This window comes from Oculina patagonica, chromosome 3, assembly GCF_052425735.1.
Source record: "Oculina patagonica isolate OP01 chromosome 3, crgOcupat, whole genome shotgun sequence".
In the NCBI taxonomy this organism is placed as follows: Eukaryota; Metazoa; Cnidaria; class Anthozoa; order Scleractinia; family Oculinidae; genus Oculina; species Oculina patagonica.
This window is the reverse complement of record NC_135760.1, coordinates 7571971-7593929: the sequence shown is the minus strand read 5'-3', so window position 1 is coordinate 7593929 and position 21959 is coordinate 7571971. Positions and strand designations below refer to the sequence as shown.

General features: G+C 38.1%; 2 protein-coding genes across 2 annotated transcripts in view; one reads left to right on the top strand and one right to left on the bottom strand.

The window, feature by feature from the left end:
- The window catches only part of LOC144646314 (thrombospondin-2-like), a 28513-nt gene extending 8538 nt beyond the window's left edge, over positions 1-19975 (top strand). Inside the window, exons 5-22 of the mRNA XM_078505862.1 lie at positions 408-546; positions 1691-2385; positions 2973-3080; positions 3558-3632; positions 4281-4426; positions 4907-5029; positions 5634-5736; positions 7104-7289; positions 8180-8305; positions 8507-8631; positions 9194-9404; positions 10735-10935; positions 15734-15822; positions 16957-17030; positions 17487-17623; positions 18543-18662; positions 18964-19052; positions 19650-19975. Coding sequence (XP_078361988.1) covers positions 408-546; positions 1691-2385; positions 2973-3080; positions 3558-3632; positions 4281-4426; positions 4907-5029; positions 5634-5736; positions 7104-7289; positions 8180-8305; positions 8507-8631; positions 9194-9404; positions 10735-10935; positions 15734-15822; positions 16957-17030; positions 17487-17623; positions 18543-18662; positions 18964-19052; positions 19650-19764 — 2862 coding nt within the window. The 3' untranslated portion in view covers positions 19765-19975. The remainder of the gene's footprint in view (positions 1-407; positions 547-1690; positions 2386-2972; positions 3081-3557; positions 3633-4280; positions 4427-4906; positions 5030-5633; positions 5737-7103; positions 7290-8179; positions 8306-8506; positions 8632-9193; positions 9405-10734; positions 10936-15733; positions 15823-16956; positions 17031-17486; positions 17624-18542; positions 18663-18963; positions 19053-19649) is intronic.
- Positions 11336-14086, bottom strand: LOC144645612 (uncharacterized). Its single transcript, XM_078505178.1, has 3 exons — positions 13846-14086; positions 13148-13351; positions 11336-12535 (listed from the first exon to the last, which is right to left on the bottom strand). Exons 1-3 carry the CDS (start codon positions 14069-14071, stop codon positions 12150-12152), a joined length of 816 nt encoding a protein of 271 aa, XP_078361304.1. The 5' UTR covers positions 14072-14086; the 3' UTR covers positions 11336-12149.
- Positions 19976-21959: the final 1984 nt, after the last annotated feature.

Sequence of the window (21959 nt, the reverse complement as noted above, 5' to 3'; positions counted from 1 at the left end):
AACATGATCTAATTGGATATTGAACGTGGCACGATTGGTCGTCAAACGTTTGAAGTTTGGCAGATGTAACGGACACACTCGTGCCAAAAGTTCAACACATTCCGGTTTCAAAATGGCGAAAAGGTTGGATATAGAGTCTTTTTCCAAAAATATGATCCTGATCTGTGTCGATATGTATTTGCAGGTTCACTTGAATCTCTTCTAGTGTAAAGGTTTGCCCGTACTCAGTGTTTACTTTGAGCATTTTTAGTGTGACAGTTAGTGTTACAGTCTGCTAAACTTCAAATGTTTAACGACCAATCATGCCATGTTTAATCCCAATTAGATCATGTTTCGGTGGCACATGTTTATGCTTAGATGCAAGGGACAGTATTGCCCACTGAGGGCTAACTCTAATCTTTTTTCAGGTGCCATTTGTGGAATTGTACAGCTGCACTGGTACGAAATACAAAGATACCTGTGAAGTGAGGTGCGATGAAGGCTTTAATAAAACTGTCTCTTATGTACAGTGTGGATCAGATGGCCAATGGAAGAATCTAACTGGAGGTAAGTATGTTTATGTCATTGAAGCAAAGTCTTTCTGATGAGTGTCCTGGTAAACGTGACTGTTCTAAGTAACCAAGTAAACTTGAAAATAAAATTCAGATAATCTTGACCACATTGCCATGAACTGTGTTGTTCCAGAAAATATCCATACCCCTCCCATGGAAGGGCTTTTGGTTTGAATCTCCCAACTCACTTTGGAAAGTCCAGTCAAGATTCATACTTTCCTTTAAAAATATTGGCTTTTGAGAATCGCACCCCCTTGGAATTTCCAATGACCTTCCATAAGGTGGGTATTTCCTAGAGCAGCACATTCCTAATATAGTGAAACTTGATGCATGCATCTGCAGTCTCCCATGTTACACTGCCTTTTACTTGGTTTACTTGTTGTCTATGCATGTGGCAAGTGCTTTATATACAGTTGTTAAAACATTGGCATTAAATGTAGAAAGCTCAATCAATAGGACAATGACTGATCATGGTCACTTTAATGGTGAGAAATTGGTCTGCATTTGTGATACTATGGTTTACAACATGCAGGAGTAAGTAGACTTGTACATAATGTGCAAGAGTTGATAACCCAGGCCATTAGTATATAGTAGTACTTAGCACATACTGGGTAGTAAGTAGTTCCATTCTAAGAGTCAAGTGACTAATTATAGACGAGGCAAGACTACTATTGTGGGAGGCGCGGTGGCCTAATGGTTAGCGCGCTCACCTCCGAGTCGAACGGCCCGGGTTCGAGGCCTGGCCTGACTGGGGCGCTGCGTTGTGTTCTTGGGCAAGACACTTTACTCTCACAGTGCCTCTTTCCACCCAGGTGTATAAATGGGTACCGGCGAATTTACTGCTGGGGGATAACCCTGCGATGGACTAGCATCCCATCCAGGGGGGAGTAGCAATACTCCTAGTCGCTTAATGCTACGGAAACTGGGATAAGCTCCGGCTGTATGGGCCTTATGGCTCGGAGACAGACTTTACTACTACTTTACAAGACTACTAGTAAGGTAGTCAATAGTGATTACTGACAGCAGTTAAACTCAAGACTATTCTCACTCAAACAATCATCCTAAACAAACTAGAATGTATTAAGTTTAATAACTGCAAAGCTTCACTTCTGAAATGATTTCTCGCTATTTTTTGGCAGCTTGTTTCATAAGTGACATTTGTAGAATTTGCAACAAAGTGAATGGTTCATGCATTCAAATGCCAAACAACCCTCAGTCATTCTGCCAGTGTAATTTGGGGTTTGCTGGTAATGGTGTTCACTGTCAGGAAGATTCCGATTTGGATGGCTACCCTGATGTCAATCTGACTTGTCGTGAAAAGCATTGCAAGGCTGACAACTGTCCGTCAATACCCAATAGCGGGCAAGAAAACAACGATGGCGACCAGCTTGGGGATGTTTGTGATGTTGACGATGACAATGACAGTGTCACAGATGCTTACGACAACTGCCAGTTTGTGGCAAATCCACTTCAAGAAGACAGAGATAAAGATGGTGTTGGTGACGCCTGCGATAACTGCATTGATGTTGCTAATTCAGACCAGGCAGATAGTGATGGTGATGGTATTGGCGATGCTTGCCAGGTTGGGGATTTAGACAATGATGGTGTAGAGAAAGGGGACAATTGCCCTCTTGTGCCGAACCCTGGCCAGGAAGACAGTGATGGTGACGGCGTGGGTGATGCCTGTGATAACTGTGTCAGTGTCTCTAATGTTCACCAGAACGATACAGATCAGAATCTCATTGGTGATGCATGTGATGAAATAGCTGATGAAGATCGCGATGGTGTAAGTGATAGCATAGACAACTGTAAAACTGTCCCTAATGGAGACCAGGTGAGATACGAGATTCATATTGACCCTTTCAGTATTTTGCATACCAGGCAGGGAACCCAATTTACAGGTCGTTGGGCGGGGTGGGTGTGTCGGGGATGATCTGTGGTTGGTCAGTTGGTGGGAGGTTCTTTGGGTGTGTTAGTCAGCCAGTAGATTGAACAGCTGCAGTCAATTTCTTTTAAATTGTATAGAAATGATCATAGATAATATAGACTTCAATGACATGGGCACAAATAAATTACTTTGGTCAAAGAGTGGGTATCTACAGGATACCCAGACCCCCTTTTACCACAGGACACCCAGGCACCTTTCTCAGGGATGTATCTACGAAAACACTATGCCAGCTCATTTATAAGCCCAGCTGGCTTTTCTGGTCTTGGCAGCTCTAAAAATTTACCCAAGTTTTTGTTGTCATGTGACATTTCAGCCAGATTTAAGTTCTTGTTCAGCCGGTGAAAAAACCCGGGAGCCGGCCCTTAGCAACATCCCTGCCTTCTGGTTAAATATTGTTTTCAATAATATACCACATGCCCACTACTTACTTAATATGTCTTTTTAATCGATTAACTAATCTGTTACATTTACAGCTTAACAGTGACAATGACAAACTTGGAGATGCCTGTGATAATGATAAAGATGGAGACAGCGTTTTGAATGTAAACGACAACTGTCCACTTGTATCCAATCCAGATCAGGTAAGCTTTGGCTGCTGATCCTTTAACAGTTTGCTGCATTGGTGAAAAAATAGTAATGAACAATTCAAAAATAATTGCTAAGTCAAAGATCTCCATCACAATAAATAAAATGACAGACCCTTATTTTTAAAATGTATTTGTAGGTCTTCTCTATTATATCTGGCAGTATAAGTTACCTGCTAGACTCAATTGTTATAAACATTCTTTTTCATTAGAATAGTTAAGCTATGGAATAATTTACCAAGAGACTTAGTGGAAGCTGATAGCCTCCAGCTATTTAAATCCAAGTTCAAATTGTACCTCAATGTTTAGTTAAGGATCTTTGTTTTGATATATTTTCTGTATTTCTCGTATTATTTTAGGGAGTTTTTTCATTTGTATACTTTTGTAACTTTGCGTTTTGAATAAAGAATGTATGTATTTATAGTAGAATACTAAGTACTCTTAGTACATTTGGTGATTTTTTTCTCTCCACAGGCAGACCATGATGGTGATGGTATTGGTGATGCTTGTTCTGGTGACACTGATGGTGACTCAGTGATTGATAACCAGGTATAGCTATAAAACAATAAACAATAATTGTGTAAATAAGAATGTTTAAAAATGGCATTTTCTTCCCCCTTTTTTCCTTCCTTCCCTTTTTTTTTTTCTTTTTTTTCTCCTATTTCTTTCCATTCTTTTCTTTCCCATCAAATAAAACTTCACTAATAACTGACACCAAGAAAATGGGGGCGGGAGAGAGAGAGAGACCCAGGGAACAAGGTTGATATACATGTAGCACTACATCCTAGACTGTTCAGAGCCCATTAGGGGTATAATAAGGGATTGATGACTACATTCCATTGCCGGTGTAAAGAAAGTCCTGTCCAATAACTCAGTACTAGCTAGTGGATTTTCTTGTCTGGCTAGTGGGTTTTGTTTATCACTTGCCTGATGGCCAAGAAATATTTTTGGGTTATTTTTGTTGGCACTTGAAGAAACGCCACTGAGAAAGGCCGTTGGGCTAGAACACAATGACTCCAACTGGGAAATCGATTTATTTTGCACCCTGATTGCATAAAGGCTCCAAGAAGCAACAATATAACAATAGAAAATCTCTCAGCTCCAGGCACCACAGAAAATCAGCCAAAAACATCAACTTCTAGAGCTTCCTACCCCTCCAGGACTTTAACTGTTGATTTTTATTTATGATCTTTGCAGGATGATTATCCAGTCAATAAGTTTTTAAACAAAACTGACTTCAGTTTGTATCAGGAAGTGATTTTGGATAGTGTGGGGAAAGTTCAGAAGCCTCCAAAGTGGATGGTTTATGACAACGGACGAGAGATTGTGCAAACTGTTAATGGGTAAGTATCTGTCTTGCTCTCCTTACATACGCAAATTAGAAGTCATTGGCATCAGTGTTTCGCAGGTTTTAAGTTTGCTTACAGGTCAAGGGCCCATTTCTCGAAAGTCCCTGAAACCTTTTGGGCCTGCAAAACCATTTTTAGTTATCTGTGTCTTAAAAACAAAGAAGGGCCTGAAACTGTATATGTGAATGAAACAACAGTTGCTCTGTACAATCATAAGGTTTGAGATTTTGCTGTGGCTTTCTGGGTGTAAAAACGTTTTGGGATCACCGTAAAGAAATGGCCCAGGTCACAGGTATGGTGTAGTAAATGTGAAATATTAGCAAGATTGTTGACTGGTAGAGTGTAGCATCAGTACTTGAGCAGGAAATGTAAGTTGTAATTTAAAACTATCAATGGATCCAGAATTAAGTCATACATTTAGTTCTCGGTAAATCTTGATTTCATCATTGCAATGAACCATGTCCTTTTGATTAGGAACCCAGGCCTTCTGTTGAGCTACACAAGATTTGGACGTGTAGATTACAGTGGAACATTCTTTATATCTGACACAAAAGATGACGACTTTGCTGGCATTGTCTTTGGCTACCAGAGTAATAGGTACTAACAGAGAGATGTTTTAGATATACAGTTGTTGTTAACCTGTTGGCCAGACTTGTTGGAGGGTGAGCACTTTCACCACTGGGCCATCCCTGCTGCCCCAAATAAGCAACCTGAGGTTCAATAGAGCTGGGGGGAGGTGCTGGTACTCCCTTATAAAAGCTATATTATAGTCATGTTTGGCGGCAAAGGGTATGGTTTTCAAGCTGGTTTGGTCTGCAGTAACATAGCGTAAATTTGGACTGGTTTGGTCTATAATAGCGTATGCTTTGTGCACTCTGGTCAGCTTTAATTAAGGTATATTTGTTGAAAAGCCACTTTTTGTGTGTTATATTTAATATGCATCCCTTAAGAAGTGCAATTTAAATATGTTGGACATTTGAAGCCCTTCACGAATGTTTACACAAACTGAAGCAGTTTCTGGGTTTAATCTGGTCTGATATAGGGTAGGCAAAATTGCATAATAATTATAGTCTAAAATAGGATTCAGGTGTGCCACCCCCCCCCCCCCTTCCCCAACCCAAAGTTTTAGAGGGCACCCCCCTCTGGAAATAGAGTTTTTGTGGTGATTTTATTGTGGTAATTTTTTTCTAATTTAAATTAGGCATTTTTACGTCTGCTCTTGGAAGCAAAAGACCCAATCATATAACCTACAGAAAGATTTGCCTTATCCAAGATCTGTTGCAAGACAAGGCATAAATCTCATGGTATGTGAAATTAAATGGGTTCAAAATATGCAAGGCGGCGGAACATGCCAGTCTCATCTTGAAGGTTATATATTCAAAAAATACTTACATATTAATTAAAAATGGGTTTCAGTGAGTTTAAAATGTGAACTAGTTTACACTAAGGAACACTACACACGCAATCAGTGTAAGCTGCCCCTGCACTGTGCTCTGAGACAAGCAGTGACCATCTCTCTACTACCAAACATGGCCTTCAGGTTTCACTTAAGAATAACCTACAGTTTGCTTTTGACTGTCATGTATGACACAAAAAATGTAGGATTTTGAAACATGTTTTTAGTCACACCATGGATGTATTTCCAGATTTTCAATTTGGCATAAACCGTTTCCCAATAAACGGGAGCTTGGCAGGGGAATGTCTCTCAAACATTTTTTAACATTAATGCATGAACCTAGTTTACAGGGTCTGGAAGGGGGGGGGGGGTCCTGATCCCGCATTCCCGCTCCATTTTTACAAAATCCTGAATCCCGCACTTTTTTAATTGCCATCCCGAATCACGTTTTTTCTTTTCCCAAAAAGACATTAAAAATACTTATTTCTCCAAAAGCTTATAAATGTAAGGTGTCCTGCATCCCATGCCCAAATTTTGGTGAATCCCACTTCCTGGAGAGAGGTCAAATCCCGAATCCCGTCAAAATATTTTGCGTTTTCCGAATCCCGCACCATATTTTCGTCAAATCCCGGATCCCGAAAATACCCTTCCAGACCCTGAGTTAAGTTAAGCCTTACATGTAAGTTCTGTTTCATACAGTCGAAGCTCTCTTAACAGACACTCTCGCAAGCGGACAGCTTGCGGTTTTAACTTACATACAAACTCTGTATTTTTACATTCTCGTAAGCAGACATTCCCGTAAGCGGCTACGGACACTTTCAGAGATTACGACTTAGACTTTTTCTTTGTTTTTAAGCTCCTGTAAGCAGACACCCCAAAGAAAATCCTGTTAACAACCTCTGTATCTTGTTTTTATCAATCAACTTCACATCGCCGTCCATCACAATGGTTTTACAGTTAATACAGTACTATATTTCAGTGCTTGTTTTGTCATCATCCACGTCCGTCCGGTTATTGTTAGCTGGGTAAGCTTCCATAAGCGGCCATTTATCTCCTACACCTCTAGTGGCCGTTTACGAGAACCATTATCGTAAGCGGCCAGCTCCAGTTACGGACACTTTTTTCGCTTCCCGACGGTGTCCGCTTACGAGAGCTTCAACTGTAGTAACGTTTACTTATGAAAAGAAAAGAGAAAACTTTCATTGCAGTTGGGACAACTACATAGATGTTTGATAGTTGGCCATCATTGAAGCATCTTCTGGTTTATGCCTTTAGGTCATCGATTCCAGCACTGGTCCTGGTGAGAGGTTACGTGATGCTTTATGGGAGACTGGGAACACCATCAATCAGTCACATGTTCTGTGGTATGACCCTGTACCTCAGTGGGTTCCGGGCGTGGCATATCGCTGGAGACTCCAGCATGACCCAGACTCTGGAAGAATCCGTGTCCGTTGGTACCAAGTAAGTCATCTGCCGATAACAGAGTAACATAATTGCACACAATATCATGCTAAACACTTTACCATGCAGGGCTCAAAATAATTTTCGGACAGTTAACGGTCATGTTGTCCGGCCAGACTGATTTTAGCTCGGTCATGTGTCGCTTCTGACCGGTCAAAATATAAAAAAATAGAACTTTTAAACTACCACTCATTTCTGCTGTTCGTTAGATAGTCTGTTTGCGTGGCATAAAACCCCCCTCGACCCCCCGCTATTTCTTCACTGTTTTTGGCTACAATTTTTATGAATAGGTCGCTTTTTAATGCCCTCGTGGTCATCAGTTACTATTTTTAAAGCCACTGCATGTAGGTGACCGGTCGAAATGACCGGCAAACTGAAGCTTTGTCCGGACAAATTGTCATCTTGGTCGGACATTGTCCGTTGACCGGCCGTTATTTTGAGCCCTGCCATGCTACTGTACTTTAACTCATGTTTCTATAGCATAAACTGACTATGTAACTTTCCCCTGAATGCTAGTCTACTGCAAAAATTCCTAATGTGATAACCACAAAGCTGTGGTGCCCCTCAGATACTGGTACTTACGGTAAGCTGACATGCTGCAGCATTAAATATTAAACAACTAGCAATGGTATATTGCAATTCCTGCATTTTGATTGGTTAACAGGCAATGGTATATGAGCTCATATACCATTGTCCACAAATATGGTAGCCAATATGTGTCAACGAAAACAGCTGGGAAGCTCAAATATTGCAATTATTCCACTCGCGCTTGTTGGAAAAATTGTCCATTATAGCCAAATGGTGCTATGTGCCTCGTTGGCTATCTACCATCTCATATCCAACATACGCTTGTGGAATAATTGTCAAATAAAAACTTGTTTTTCCCACAGGGTGGAAACTTGTTATCAGACTCAGGGAACATCCTTGACAAACGCTATAGAGGTGGACGTCTTGGCATGTATGTCTTCTCGCAAGAAGCAGTTTACTATTCAAAATTATATGCGGGGTCCCCTGAGGTAAGAATTACAGTTGTCTTAACTAGAACACCTGTAAGTACATCCAGAAGTATGAATGGGATATATCTTAGACAGATAGATAGATCTTAGGGGCTGTTTACATTATTTTGAAATAACTTTCATTCATTCTGGTGTGTGCATTAAGGACAATTTACTTTATGGAATTGTCTTTAGTCATTTGTGGTCTATTCTTTTTGACAGAACAGAGATTATGCTCTAAGCCTCAATGGAATTGGTGATTATGCAGATTTAGGAGCCCTCGGTGACATCCTGGGAGGGTCCAGCAGTATCACTGTGGCTGCTTGGGTGTGGATAACAGGTGCCAAGTGAGTATTAACTTATCAATAACAACACTTTTATTATAGATTACAGATTAGCTGAGAATTTTGGTGCGAATTCCGGACTCTTCATGTCAGAAAGCTCTGATCGTGGATACTAAAATGATGTTCAGATAACTTTTGGTCACTTCTTTGTGCAGTTGTTATTTATTATTAATTTTCAGGTTAGTGTTGACATGTGCCTTGTATCCAACCTCCACTATAAACAACCCTCCAAGTTAAGACCATGCAACTAAAATTTTGTGCTGGCGACTGATTTGGAACCTAAGTCACCAGCCTGGCGACTAAAATTGAGAAGAAGGATTAAAAGCGTGAGCTTAATTTAGCGACTAAAATTTTTCACTCTTGACCAAACTTGAGCAGTCAGTGGCAAAATGGCCACTAAGTGCTTGGAGGGTTGATAAAGCTGCTTTCTTCTCATCAGGTGTGATCACCTGATTATTTAAATAGATGTCTTGATTTTAACATTATACCAGATTATAATAATCTGCATTGAGTAAGTAATTAGGGTTACTAGAAGAAAATTGTGTCACTCTGATTTGACTTGTAGTGGAAGAATCACATGCAATTTGCCTTCAATTAATTTTGGGGTCCGGGCCCCAGAATTGGGGATTCTCAAGCAGTCTTCAGATGACGAGGAGGACTGGATACTAACCAACGGGAGAACCCCATCAGGAGCCACTGGACCTTCAGCTGACCACACTTCAGGCTCAGGATATTATGCTTATTTGGAAGCGTCAGGAATAAGAGTTGGAAATAGAGTATGTGGACTTAATTATTTTTATAGTAGAGTGGAATTTCAAAGCCTTCAAATTGATGGGCTGCCATTCCATTGCAGTTACCATCTGACAAGTAACATTTAGTTATTTAGTTTTTCCAAGAAGTTTTCAGTGTCCATTTGCACTCCTAGGTGGTGAGAGGTCTCCTGCCCAAGAACATAGCATAATGGAGGTCATCTTGCACTCAAACTTTCAACCTTTGTGATTCTTTATTAAACCCATCAACTCCTAGAGATTTTTGAAAAAACCCGTATTTTTTTGGATGTTTTTGAGCTTGCTAATTTATTAAGCTCCAACCTACTCAAAATGTCACTTGCAACATGAAAGCATGCTTTTCTTTCCACTAGCATCACATTTTATGACATTTTTGTTCGGGCATGCGCACAAGGTAAAGTTTGGAGTTAAATTTCCGAAAAATTAAGGTGGCTCTGAAACCGCTCCAGAGAAATTCTTTTCACTTTGCAAAAGGTTGTATTTTAACATACTGATCATTATTCAATAATAAAACATAGGGGTCACCGGACTCGTTTCTGAGTTATAAGTGCTTAAAAGAAAAAACTAAGGGTGTTTTAAACAGGTGATACTGTTGCTATGGTAGCCAGTGACGTCATGAAAGTGACCACAACTTGTTCAGCAATAATTGGACATTTGTTTGATATCATTATTGTAGTAGCAACTGATAAAGATTTGTAGTACTGACCAGTCAAAGTATAAGAGCTGGAAAATGCTGGAAACCGTTGTGAGCCGCCTTAAACTTGAGTAATAGTTTTCACTACAGCTTCCCCCGCCTTTATATACTGTAATTTTATTTACTTGGTAATCAAACATTAGTGGAGTACATTTGATGCTTTTAATTATTACTAGCTGGTAGCTATAATTTAAGAGGGAAATAAAATATGGTAATAATTAACAACTATTCGCCGAAATGGAGGTGGCCAGCGGTGGATATTTACTGAGCTGCGAAGCGGCGAGGAAAATATCCACCACTAGCCACCTCCACTTCCGCAAATAGTTGTTGTTAGTATATACTAAAACTGGGAGATACCGGTAATATAGCCCGAAAATGATGATGTTTGACTCTAGAGTTAATTATTGTCAAAGATTACAATTTTCTTGCACGCGTTGCTCGGAGGGGAATAGCAAAGGATATTATGAGTAGTCAATCAGCGCGCGCCAAAAACGCTATCCACTGTTTTAGTGTATATACTAATTAAAAATATACCAAATTCTTTTTCTGATATTATAGTAGCTTGTACCATTAACTGAATAATTCTTTTTGCATTAAATTGAAAACATTTTCTTTTTTTGTCAGGCATCTTTTGAGACCCCCTGGTTTGCTGCTGGTGATGGATGCAATATGAGTTTCTTTTACCATATGTATGATAATTCAAGTAGTAATGCTATGGGGACCCTGAGTGTGGAGGTAAAAACAGTGGATAAAACATGGTTCATAGTATTTGGGAAACGTGGAAACCAAGGCAACACATGGCATCAAGGGACTGTTGATCTCTCGGTAAGAACCATCGTTTTTTCTGATTGTGTGGTTTCAGAAATACCTATACCCACCCCACGGAGGGTCGTTGGAATTCTGATAGGGCGGGGTTGTTAAAGGGCAGAACTTTTAAAGGAAAGTATGAAGCTAATACAGAATTCCCAGAGCAAACCCTCTGTGGAAGAAGTATGGATATTTTCTGAAGCAACACATTCACAAAAATATTAAATAAGTTTTGTGCAATTAAAGATTGAACTGTAACACGGATGTGACATAATAAAAATGTAAAAAGCATTCTCTGGTTAAAAAAGTTTAAGAAAATATAATTAAGCTTTCGGCTATTATACTATAGCCTTTAACGAATGAAAAAGAGAGAGTAAACGCGTGATTGGAAATATATGCAGGGGAGGGTGAGAAAAGATTAAAAACTAAAATACAATAGAAGTGTGAAAAGCTAAAAAATGGACAAAACAGACAAAAATAAAAATTACAATAAGATCGAATATTGTCTTGGTAGCGGTTTTCTCACCCTCCCCTGCATATATATTTCCAATCACACGCTTACTCTCTCTTTTTCATTCGTTAAAGGCTATAGGATAGCCGAAAGCTTATATTTTCTTAAACTTTTTTAACCAGAGAACTCTTTTTACATTTTTATTAAGTTTTGTGCAATCACAATATGTAGTATATGCGTGGTTATCTGGAAAAAGTATGGAAATCATCTCACTACTTTTTCAGTTCTGGTAAAAGTTCAGAAGATGAAAATATATCTCAAATTTTGGTATTTTTGCCCAAGCCGTAACATGTAATCTCATTTGTTAGTGATCAGTGAAAAAACTCCTGTTTTGATTTTAATCACTTTAAGTTACTTTAAAAAAGGTGATGCCATGTAGTAATCTTTCATGCTAGTAAGGGATTTCAAAAAGTTTTGAAGTACCGGTAGGTGTCAGCAACTGGAATAGTAGGCGGCTGTGACAAGCTGAGCTTGTTTCTCACAAGCTGATTGCTATTGCCAAAGTCACCAGTGATATAAAATCAAGTAGCCGGTGGAACTTTGGTGGGTGCCGGCTTCTTTTCAAAACCCTGTGCTTAAGTTGCTAAGGGATGCCTCCTGGCCCCTACTATGCTAAATTCATGTGTTGTTTGTTAATGTCTGCTCTTATAAATTATATAACAAATCAACTTAGCAGAGGTCATTTACATATTATCATTACAATAGGAAGCTAATTGGCACCTTATGCTGAGCAAATAGATACAGGCAGCTTAAGAGCTCTTTTTATCCTGAACATGAATGTAATATGAAAGGTCAAATCAGTGAGGTCGGTTGTTGTCAGGTCCATATAGCTGGTGCATTCATTTGCAATCTCCTCTGGAATGTCGCAGTCTCTGAGTTTTATACCAAGCACTGTGTTTCCTTCAATGGCGTCAAGAATCTCGAGGCAGAAAGGCTCGTCAAAAAGCTCTGGAGTGAGAACAACAATCATCCTAGAAGCATTTCTTGATGCCTTTCTGTTTGTGGTGACGTTAAATCTGTTTGCTTCCATCATTCCACTTAGCCATCTCTTTACCCATAATCTATCCTTTTTGCTGTGAAAGATGTGAACTTGAGAATCCTCTGGCACTACAGATAGAAAAATAAAAATTAATTACAGCTACAAACTTGTACATTCAGGATAAAGCTGACAAGAGGAAGCACACTTTAAGTCAATTGTTATAAATGTATAGGTTTTCCTTTCACATCCACATGCAGGCTTATGATTTTTATTAACCAATCAGTTGTGCAGCCCCACAAAATATCCAGATACATCACACGAGAAGGTCTTTGAAATTCTGAGGGGGAAGGTGGTGGTGGGTCAAAAGCCAAAAGTATGAAGCTTAAGCTAGACTGAATCTTGGGGGGTGGGGTGTTCAAACATGCATGAGAGGGGGGTTGCAATTGGTTTTTTTTATAGAACAACACATTGTTTTCATCGCCGTTGTTGTCATCGCCATCATTATCATCATCATCATCATCATCATCAATATTTTTATCATTTTCATTTTCATTGTCATCACCATCATCATTGCTTTATAATTTCTCCATGTAGGGTCTGTAGGTGTCACTGTTATAAATTGAAAGTTGTTTTTTACTATTATTTTCTTTTTTGGATTGGGGGGGGGGGGTGTGCAGTGATGGAAGGCTTGCTATTGAAGAGAAATTACCAAAAACATGGAAGGGCTTAAAAAAACTTACATGTTTCTGGATCAATGGGTGGTTTTGGTGTCTTCATCCTCAGTGGATATCTTGCACTGCTACTGGGTGTCCATCGACGTAGGTCAGGTTGCCACTCATTCATGTCGTTAAGTGAGTATACGTCATTGTCCAGCAGCCACTGAAGATGTGCTGTCCTATATCTAACTGCTCTGTTGTCTCCTTGGGTTGAAAACTCATCAAAGTCTGGAACATATTTTATTAAACATTGTCAGATGCAGTTCTATATAATTTGATGTGATTGTGAGACTTGTCAAAAAGACAGATAAAAATCAAAATGACCAAGACCCTTTTCTGCTATATCCCATTCCTCTCCTACATGTATGACTTAAATTTTCTTTGGTCCAGTTGCTGGACTTTCAATGCATTCAATTCCCGGGAGGGGGGGGGGGGTACTCCCCCAAAATACCTATACCTGTGGATCCAAAATATCGATATCACGCATACAGACCAACTTCTCAAGTCACATCAAGTCTTCAAGTCATCAAAACATCTTAGGTCCTCTTTGGTAATGCTCGGAAGTCGTCGGAACATGTTCAGAAATCGGAACATCGGAACATCGTCGGAACATCTTCGAAAAATGTGGAGATGGCAATCTCACGCTTTTGACCACTTAGGAAAAGTTGGCAGGTATAGGACAATCAGTGGTGTGAAAAGGAAAGACAGTGAACAATTATTACCTGTGCACTCCTCAGGGTATCCCCTTGAGGCAGGGCTCCTATCAGCTGCTTTTCTTTGGTTGCGTCGTTTGTCTCTGTACTGACTGTCACAGTATGATGTCCTTGAGCATGAGTTACTGCGTGCTGCAGATTGTTTATCAGAGACTTCACCACTTGGGTGACAATGACTTCTTGACGACATGATCCAGTAGACAACTAAATTAATTAAGTTAAATACATTTTTCATTGTTTTATTTTCAATATTATTACCATTTTTATTATCATTATAATTATCATTGTTATTATTATTATTATTATTATTATTATTATTACGGTATTCCAGTTGTAATATTAATTGTTGAGCTACTTCTATATATGCATATGATTTATTTGAACTATATATTTGTTTTCAAATTGCCAAAATGTTTCTCTTGTTTAAAAGGTATAAATAAACTGTTTGTGAATGATTATTCTTATTTTGTTGGTGTCTGTTGTTTCTGAAATTAGCTACAGACAGATAGTGTCTTGAGGAATTGAAAACAAATATGTATAACTTTAGGTAGTTAGTCCTGTAAATTATTTCTTTACATGCATGTACTCTGGAACTAAATATGTTCACGAAAATCACAAGAAAAATTGTATAGATATATTTGAGAATAACTTTAAAATGAATGTAACCAGTGTAAACATTCAGCATGCACCTAATCGATCACAGAAATATTTGTATACTAATTTTAAAGCATACATTTTAACAATCTAGTAGTACTTCAAAATACCAAAATACAATTGTAATTATGATTAGTTTTAGTTTCTGTAAAGAATCAATTTTTTTCAAAACACTTAAAGTAAATTACTGTATATACTTACCTTAAACTACACAGCAGGACTTGGGAATTGTTGGATTTTATCACCATGGAAATTCACTACATTTTTAATTTATAAGAAATAAATGTTTTGACAGGAATGCTTTTTCATTGGTTAATCTACCTTAAAATGGTTTTAAAATATTTCAGCATTTTATACCTTTGATCAGAACATAACTTCTTTTAACTTTTTGTGAATATTTATATCATTTTAGAAAGAGAATTTAGTAATTTTGTCCGCTGAGAATTTAAGTGGGGGCTTAGCAAGCAGGTGTCAAATTGTTGTAATTTTTAGTTATAAAATATTCATGTGTGTTGAAACTTTGCATCCTGGGTTTAAGTTGTAAGAGTTTTCTTAATTTCTCATAAAAATTATGTTGAAACTCAGTGATAGAATTTAAAAAAATCAACATATTTTTAGTTATCATGACTTATTCAAAATATTTTATGCATTCTCATTCTTACTTAACGAAACTACAAAGTATAAAATTTATTCGCAGAGGTTTAAATGTATGTATGTGAATGATTGTGTTACAATTATATTATTTACTCCAGACAGCTTAAAATGTACTAAATTAAATCTCTGTATTGTAGCAATTTTGTGTAAAAAAAGGATTTCTGACTTGTTATCAAACTTGCAAAATTGGCAACGTTGAATAAAAGTACCAAATATACAAAAATATTATTTCATGTGATGAAAATTTGTTTTCTGCAACTTTATAATTTTTAAGCAGAACACATTTATCCAGAAGTTTAGGAAATCTTCCCTTAATCTTTTATTTGAAATGAGTTGGTAGAACAATCATATGTTATTAATTGACAAAATGAATTTTTTTTTCTTCTGGTAAAGTATTTACCCAGCTCAGACAAAGTAGATTTATGTTAGATTTTTAGGAATACAGCCAGCAAAATAATTACTGCGGACCTGTGTTGGGAACCCAATTTTGATACTCACAAGAAAAATCAAATTCCGGCGCAAGATGTCACCAGTATCCAATTCACATGGCTGCTAGTTCAAAGTATTTTTTTGTTTCTAATCTTTTTAGGTTTACAAAGGACTTGTTGCTGTAAAATTTATTGCAGCCAAAGGAAAAGCAGCAAACAGTGACATTGCCTTGGATGACATAGTGTTTAGGTAAGAGAGGTAAAGCTAAGAGGTTAATGACTGGGCCATTAATGACTGGGCCACACTACCTAGTGTTTTAAAGAAACTGATGCCGAAAACTATTTTTAAATACAAACTGAAACAGTTTTTATTAAATCATTTTTAACCTTAGTTAGTAGTATTTTAATTCTTGTTCTAATTTTTAATCTTAGTTAGCGTACCGCATAGGTTTTATCTTTTTATTATATTTTAGATTTTAATGTATTTTAAGGTTAAACATTTATTTTTTCAGAGGACCCTCCTGAAAACCACCCCTAGGTGTTTGGAGGCCTCCTCTTAAAATATTATGTATTATTATTATAGGTGCACTTACTCAAGAATAGTTTTGCTACCAATATCCACATACAAATTCTCCTGACCGATCTCCATACATTTTCTTATAGTGTTAGTTAGAAGAATTTGTTGAACGATTAAAGCAGTTTTCCATTGGCGATCATTATACTAATTCTCATAACCTTTTCTCCTGATTAAGTATTGATATTGTGAGGAGAAATTTGATGTTGGTCACTTAAAAAAATGTTCTTGTAAGAAACACCTCCATTCCAACATGCACCACTATTTGTACTAATAAGTGCCCCCCCATATTGTAATGAATGCCACCTGTTCTATAAAGTTCTGTACTTTGCAGTTTGCTTCCAGCTATCAATATTAGTGCTCAGTATAAGTGGCGGATTTAGGGGAGGAGAGGCCCGAAGAGCTGAGAAACTTTTTTCTCAGAGCACCCCCCTTATTCTAGGGTTTGGATGATGGCCCCCCCCCCCCCCCCCCCCCATCTGAAGGTCTGGATCCACCACTGAGTATGACATGCTTAGTTAAGTTATGAGTTAAACTGATTTAACCAAGATCATGGCTTGTAGTCTGGGCATTCCACAGAGAATTACCAAGGTTAAAAAATCAGCAAGGTAAAAAAACACATAAGAAACACCCTATAAGCCCCTCTCCCTCGAGCAACCAAAAACTAGTATTAGTGTTGTGGGTTCTGAATCAAATTGTTACAGAAAATGTCAAGCTATTTTTGTCCAAGCTTACTTAATTTTCTCCATTTTGCCTGGTCCTTAGGCTAATAATAAGCTAGGTTCATCTTTCTTAATTGTCATTTTATAGTGCAAGCTGTGGCTCTGCTAAAGCTTGTAGCAGTCCAGATGTTGTTCCCATCTTTGGTACCAAAGAAGGAACAGGTATGTACCCAGCTAACTTGTCTCTATAGGTTAGTGCATTAGACCAGGGTACATGTTGGTAATCAGGAGATAGTGAACTCTGTTTTAACAAAGTGGTTGTAAGATGGGGCTTCACTCCTGTAGCAATAATGGGGGGGGGAAAGGGGGTGTCTGACCCCCCACTTCCCGTACCTTTTTCTCCCAGTTCCCCACGTCCCCCTTTTCTTTAGCAGTTCCTGCCTCTTTGTGCTATTTCTATCGGAAAATATTTCATAATGTAAAATGTTTCTCAATTTCTCCAGTTCCTGCCACCCTGCCGGAATCCCGCTTCCCGCCCTCTCTCCCCCTCTCCTGCCCCCCGTATCCTTCCCACTCCTATTTACCTGGGCTCCTGCCCACTTGTCCCCCCCCCCCCCCCGCAACAATTATTTCCAGCACTTCACTGATCCCTGAGTTGTCTGAATTGTGTTTGTTCAGGTGTACATTTGTCTGTGAGTGGTGGCAGTATACTGGGTGGAGTGAGTGCTTATCATTCTATTAGAGGCAACTTGTCGTTTACATACAACACCTGGACTCATGTGGCCTTGCAGTACAATGATCAGACAAAACAGCAAGTAAGGTCTCTTTCCATTCAATAAATCAGAAAGCAGAATAAAGTGGTTTTCACTTGAGTGTCAAAAGTAATTTGGATTTGCTTTTGTTTTGCATTACTAGGCTTATAATCTTGCGCCACTTTCTCAGTCAATCAGAACTAAAACCAAAACCAATCGTGTCTCCCTTGCGCACGTTTTCTCACGCTTCGTGCCAGCTACAGTCAACTCTCGCCTTGCGGACACCCCGCTATTGCGGACACTTGCTATTACGGACAAAATCCAGATCCCCAGCAAGAGAGATTTGACTGGAAATGACTCCCGCTATTAGGGACTCTCGCTATATAGGACACTAAACGACGCCCCGAGCGTGTCCGCTATAACGAGAGTTGACTGTACATGTATTTGCTTTGAGTATTGATTGGTTTACTGGATTGTCTGTGTCTTTTGTGATTGGCCAGAGTAATTTGGGAACAATAAATAATTATAAATAATTTATTATTGGCCATCAAAGGCATGTAATGCATGCAAAAAGCTACAATGTATGTTACTCTCTGCACACATTGCGTGCCCACGATGCAAGTAAACAATTTAGAGCAATTTTCACTTGAGTGACAAAAGTAATTCACATTTGCTTTAATTTGGTTTTGCAAATGACTATGCTTTGTGACTGGCTAAAAAATTGCAACAATTTCTCAACCAATCAGAAGGAAAATTGTAAAACTCAAATTTTGTGACTCGTTCCTGAAGATGCATTTAACTGTGCTAAATGCCAGCTTCATGTATTTGCTTTGAGTTTTGATTGGCCAGCATAAATACTTTTGTTTTGGTTTTATGCGCTCTTTTGTATGTTTTGGTTCACTGGATTTGTCTGGTTCCCTCTCCAAGAATCGACTGCAACACAGGATGCTAATCTTTTTTCTTTCCATTTTATTTTTTTGAGGTCCTGTTTGTTAATGGCAAGGTGGATCAAGTCATGAACAATGTTTCAGCCCCCTTGTTGCCAACAAACCTCCTCTTGGGAATGAATGGTGCTAAGCATATGGCTGGACAGATAGACGAGGTAACAGCAAAAAAAGTTCTGTCTTATTAATTGCCAAACCTATCCAGAGGTCTATCATCTTAGGCCTTAGGGTAAAAAAATCATGTCAATAAGTGGGCATTAGGTCATCTTACTATCCTGCAGGGAGAGTCTCTTCCAAAAAGTCAGGAAGTTTTTTCCTTGGAAGATCAAACAAGGCTTTACTTGTTAAAAACTAACTTTTGAAAGTGCATGCAATTGCACAAGTGTGAAATGAACTGGATCAAATTTCCTAGTTTTAAAAAAGCCCTCTCTCTAATGTAGTTTGTTTTCATTGTTACAGGTCCAAATCTGGAACACTGCTGCCAATGTGTCAGTTTTCTATGACAAGTACTTGAAAGGCACTGAAGAAGGGCTGGTCAGATATTACAGGTCAGTTGAAGATAGAACAAAACAGTCAAAAACAGTAATCTAAACTCACTCTCAAGTTTACTGGCTAGCAAAAAAAATTAAGAAATAAAAAAGTGTTTTGTCCCAAAACTTGACACCGAGTTGAGATTGCTGTTGTAAGTCAGCTTTTTTGCTACTTTCACTAATCAACAAAAGCACCAAAAACTAGGCAAAATATGACCATAATTACAATACACTATTATATTCTGTATAGCAGTATAACTTTGTAGTGCCTTACATTGGAACTGAAAAAAACAAACAAGAAAAAAAGGGAAGTGAAATGGTTATTCCCTAAATTTCTATGGTTTTACAGACAATACTTTTGCTCATTCCCTGCACAACTTACAACAATGTCTGCACTTTTATCTGTAAAGCTAATAAACTTGTTGATATACTGTGCATCAAAGTTAATCAGTTGAAGAACAAAACCACTCCTTAAAGTAGATCACCACATTGAGTTGTAGCTGATGTTCTTGCATGCCAAGATCAATTTTAAATTTTTAGACAATATGCAAAATTAGTGCCATTATAAGTTAACACTTTATGTAAACAAACTTCTCTGTATCAAAATTATATCAGGTGCAATGAAGGAGAGGGGCAACAGCTAAAAGACAGCCCTGCATCAAAGAAGACTGGCTACCTTAATGGAACAAACTGGCTTTCCTCATCACTGGAGCTTAATAAGCTAGACTAAACCAGATGTACACAGCTTGTGTATTACTTTGATGTACAAAGTGACAGTTAGTAGTGAAACAAGCAACTGGCTGATCTTTGTGTTTGATTGGAGGCAGTGTGGACAAGTCGCTAAGACACTAAATATCCTGGATTAAAATCTTTCATTCACCTTTCAGTTGGATTTGTAGCACATTCCTAGGTCCAGCTCCTTGATTATGAGCATGGCAAAGGGTTTTTTTTTTTCTTTTCTGTTCTTTGTTTCTTTTGTGCTGCCTCTGATCTTTCTCCCTTCCAAAACATTATCCACTAATTGCGTGACCAGTGCACGGCCACGACTGATCTTCTTTTTGGACCCTAGGTCAATCTTTTCTGATAGGTAACTGAACACCTTTTATCTTGGTTTTGTGAAATGGCTTTTTTATTTTGCATGAAACGTTAAACGGCCATTTGAATTTTTGGTGCAACGTGATCTAGACCCCTCCCCCCCCCCCCCCAGCCCTCATTAATGTAAATAGTGTAAATGGCCAACTGGTCTGCCTCACGCAGTTCGGATTCTAAACAAGTTTATCTTCAGTTGCTAGATTGTCAGAAAACCATCAGGATCACTAGTTAAATGTGCAACTTGTTACCCTCATTACAGTTAATTTTTATATTACACAGCAAAATAATATAATTTAGTAGTCCAACCACAAAACCAGTTGACTACATGCAGAAATAGAAATTTCATCAAAGAAAATGTAAACAGAGGTACTGATGTTAGCTGCTGGTCACTCCATTGTAGAATTTGTAGAATAAGTTAATGTTGCTACTGGCACTGTGTAGTAATAATAATTATTATGGAAATTTGTGTATCTGCCCGTGTAGGATATTATATTTTCAAGCGTGTATTATTTTTAACAGCAAATTTTTTAATACACTTATTTTTTAGTTTCTGTATTCACTGTAATTCATTCAGTCATTCTGTATACAGTGACATTTTACTTTGTTGTTAAAAAGCTGGTTGTACAGTTTCATTTTAAGCTATTGCTACAGGTGTGTTTTTTTGCCATACACATAATTTCATTCCTGGCTGGCAATACAACAGTTTTCAGCCTGAGCTTTACCCAGGTTAACAGTAAACCATAATTATTGTACATGTCCTTTGTATTCTGTGTGAAAAATAAACAAATAAACAAAGAAGCTACAGTATTGAAAACACAGTATTTATTAGACAGCTTTTCAGACTTGTTTCGCTTGTTTTTGTTCTTGTTACATGGCTATCATTCCTTATTGCATTTTCTCATTTGTCAATTCACAATGTTCAATACAAAAATGCCTGAAACCTTACTCTGAAACAGTCTTCACTTTACATTCCAATTTAAAACCTCTGACACTTAATCACAAAGCTGAAAACACCTCATCAACATCTTGATAACAAAATAAAGAAATGTACATTTTTGGGATTCCTTATTCTGAGACAATCTCTTAAAACACCCAAGCATAAACTTAAGTCAATTACTCACAAATTAATTGTACCAAACTATATCTGACAAGTTTACTGTTCTGTTGATTCCTTGGGTGGCCATTTTCCTTCCTTGACAAGCTTATCTTTCTGTCTCTTTACCTTTTGAACTCTTGTATACTGTTGGAAACAAAAGCATCACGTGACTATATATGACAATAATTACCTTATTACCTGAGATGTTGCAAACTACCCTTGTAATTCCTTTATATAACCACAGTCACCATTTAAAAGACAGCGGTGGCCAAAATAAAATTAGATTGTAGTCGAGATGCTTGCAAACACCGGTGGAGTATTTCTGTCCCCCCTTGGATGGGTTGCGAGTCGATTACATAATGCAAGAACATAATCGAAACACAAAGAAGCGAATGCAAGGGCATCAAAAACAACAGCAATCGATGTTTTGCCGAACATAATTGAGAACACAAAAAACACAATTCCTAACATCAAAAACACCAGCAAAAATATTAAAAACCGCATTGGCTAACAGCATAACTAAATCCGAAACTTAAATTTGGCGGTAATCACCCCTCATAACATTGTCTCCCAAAACTTGTTGTTATACAGTCAACTCTTTCTTAACGGTCCTGTCCCTGCCGTTTTTTCAGTCATTTTACTGTAACTAAACTCCCTATAAATTGGACATCTCTCTTAGAGAGAGTTGACTGTACATCTTATCCTGAGAAGAATGGTGACTCATGCTAGTGAGCTCA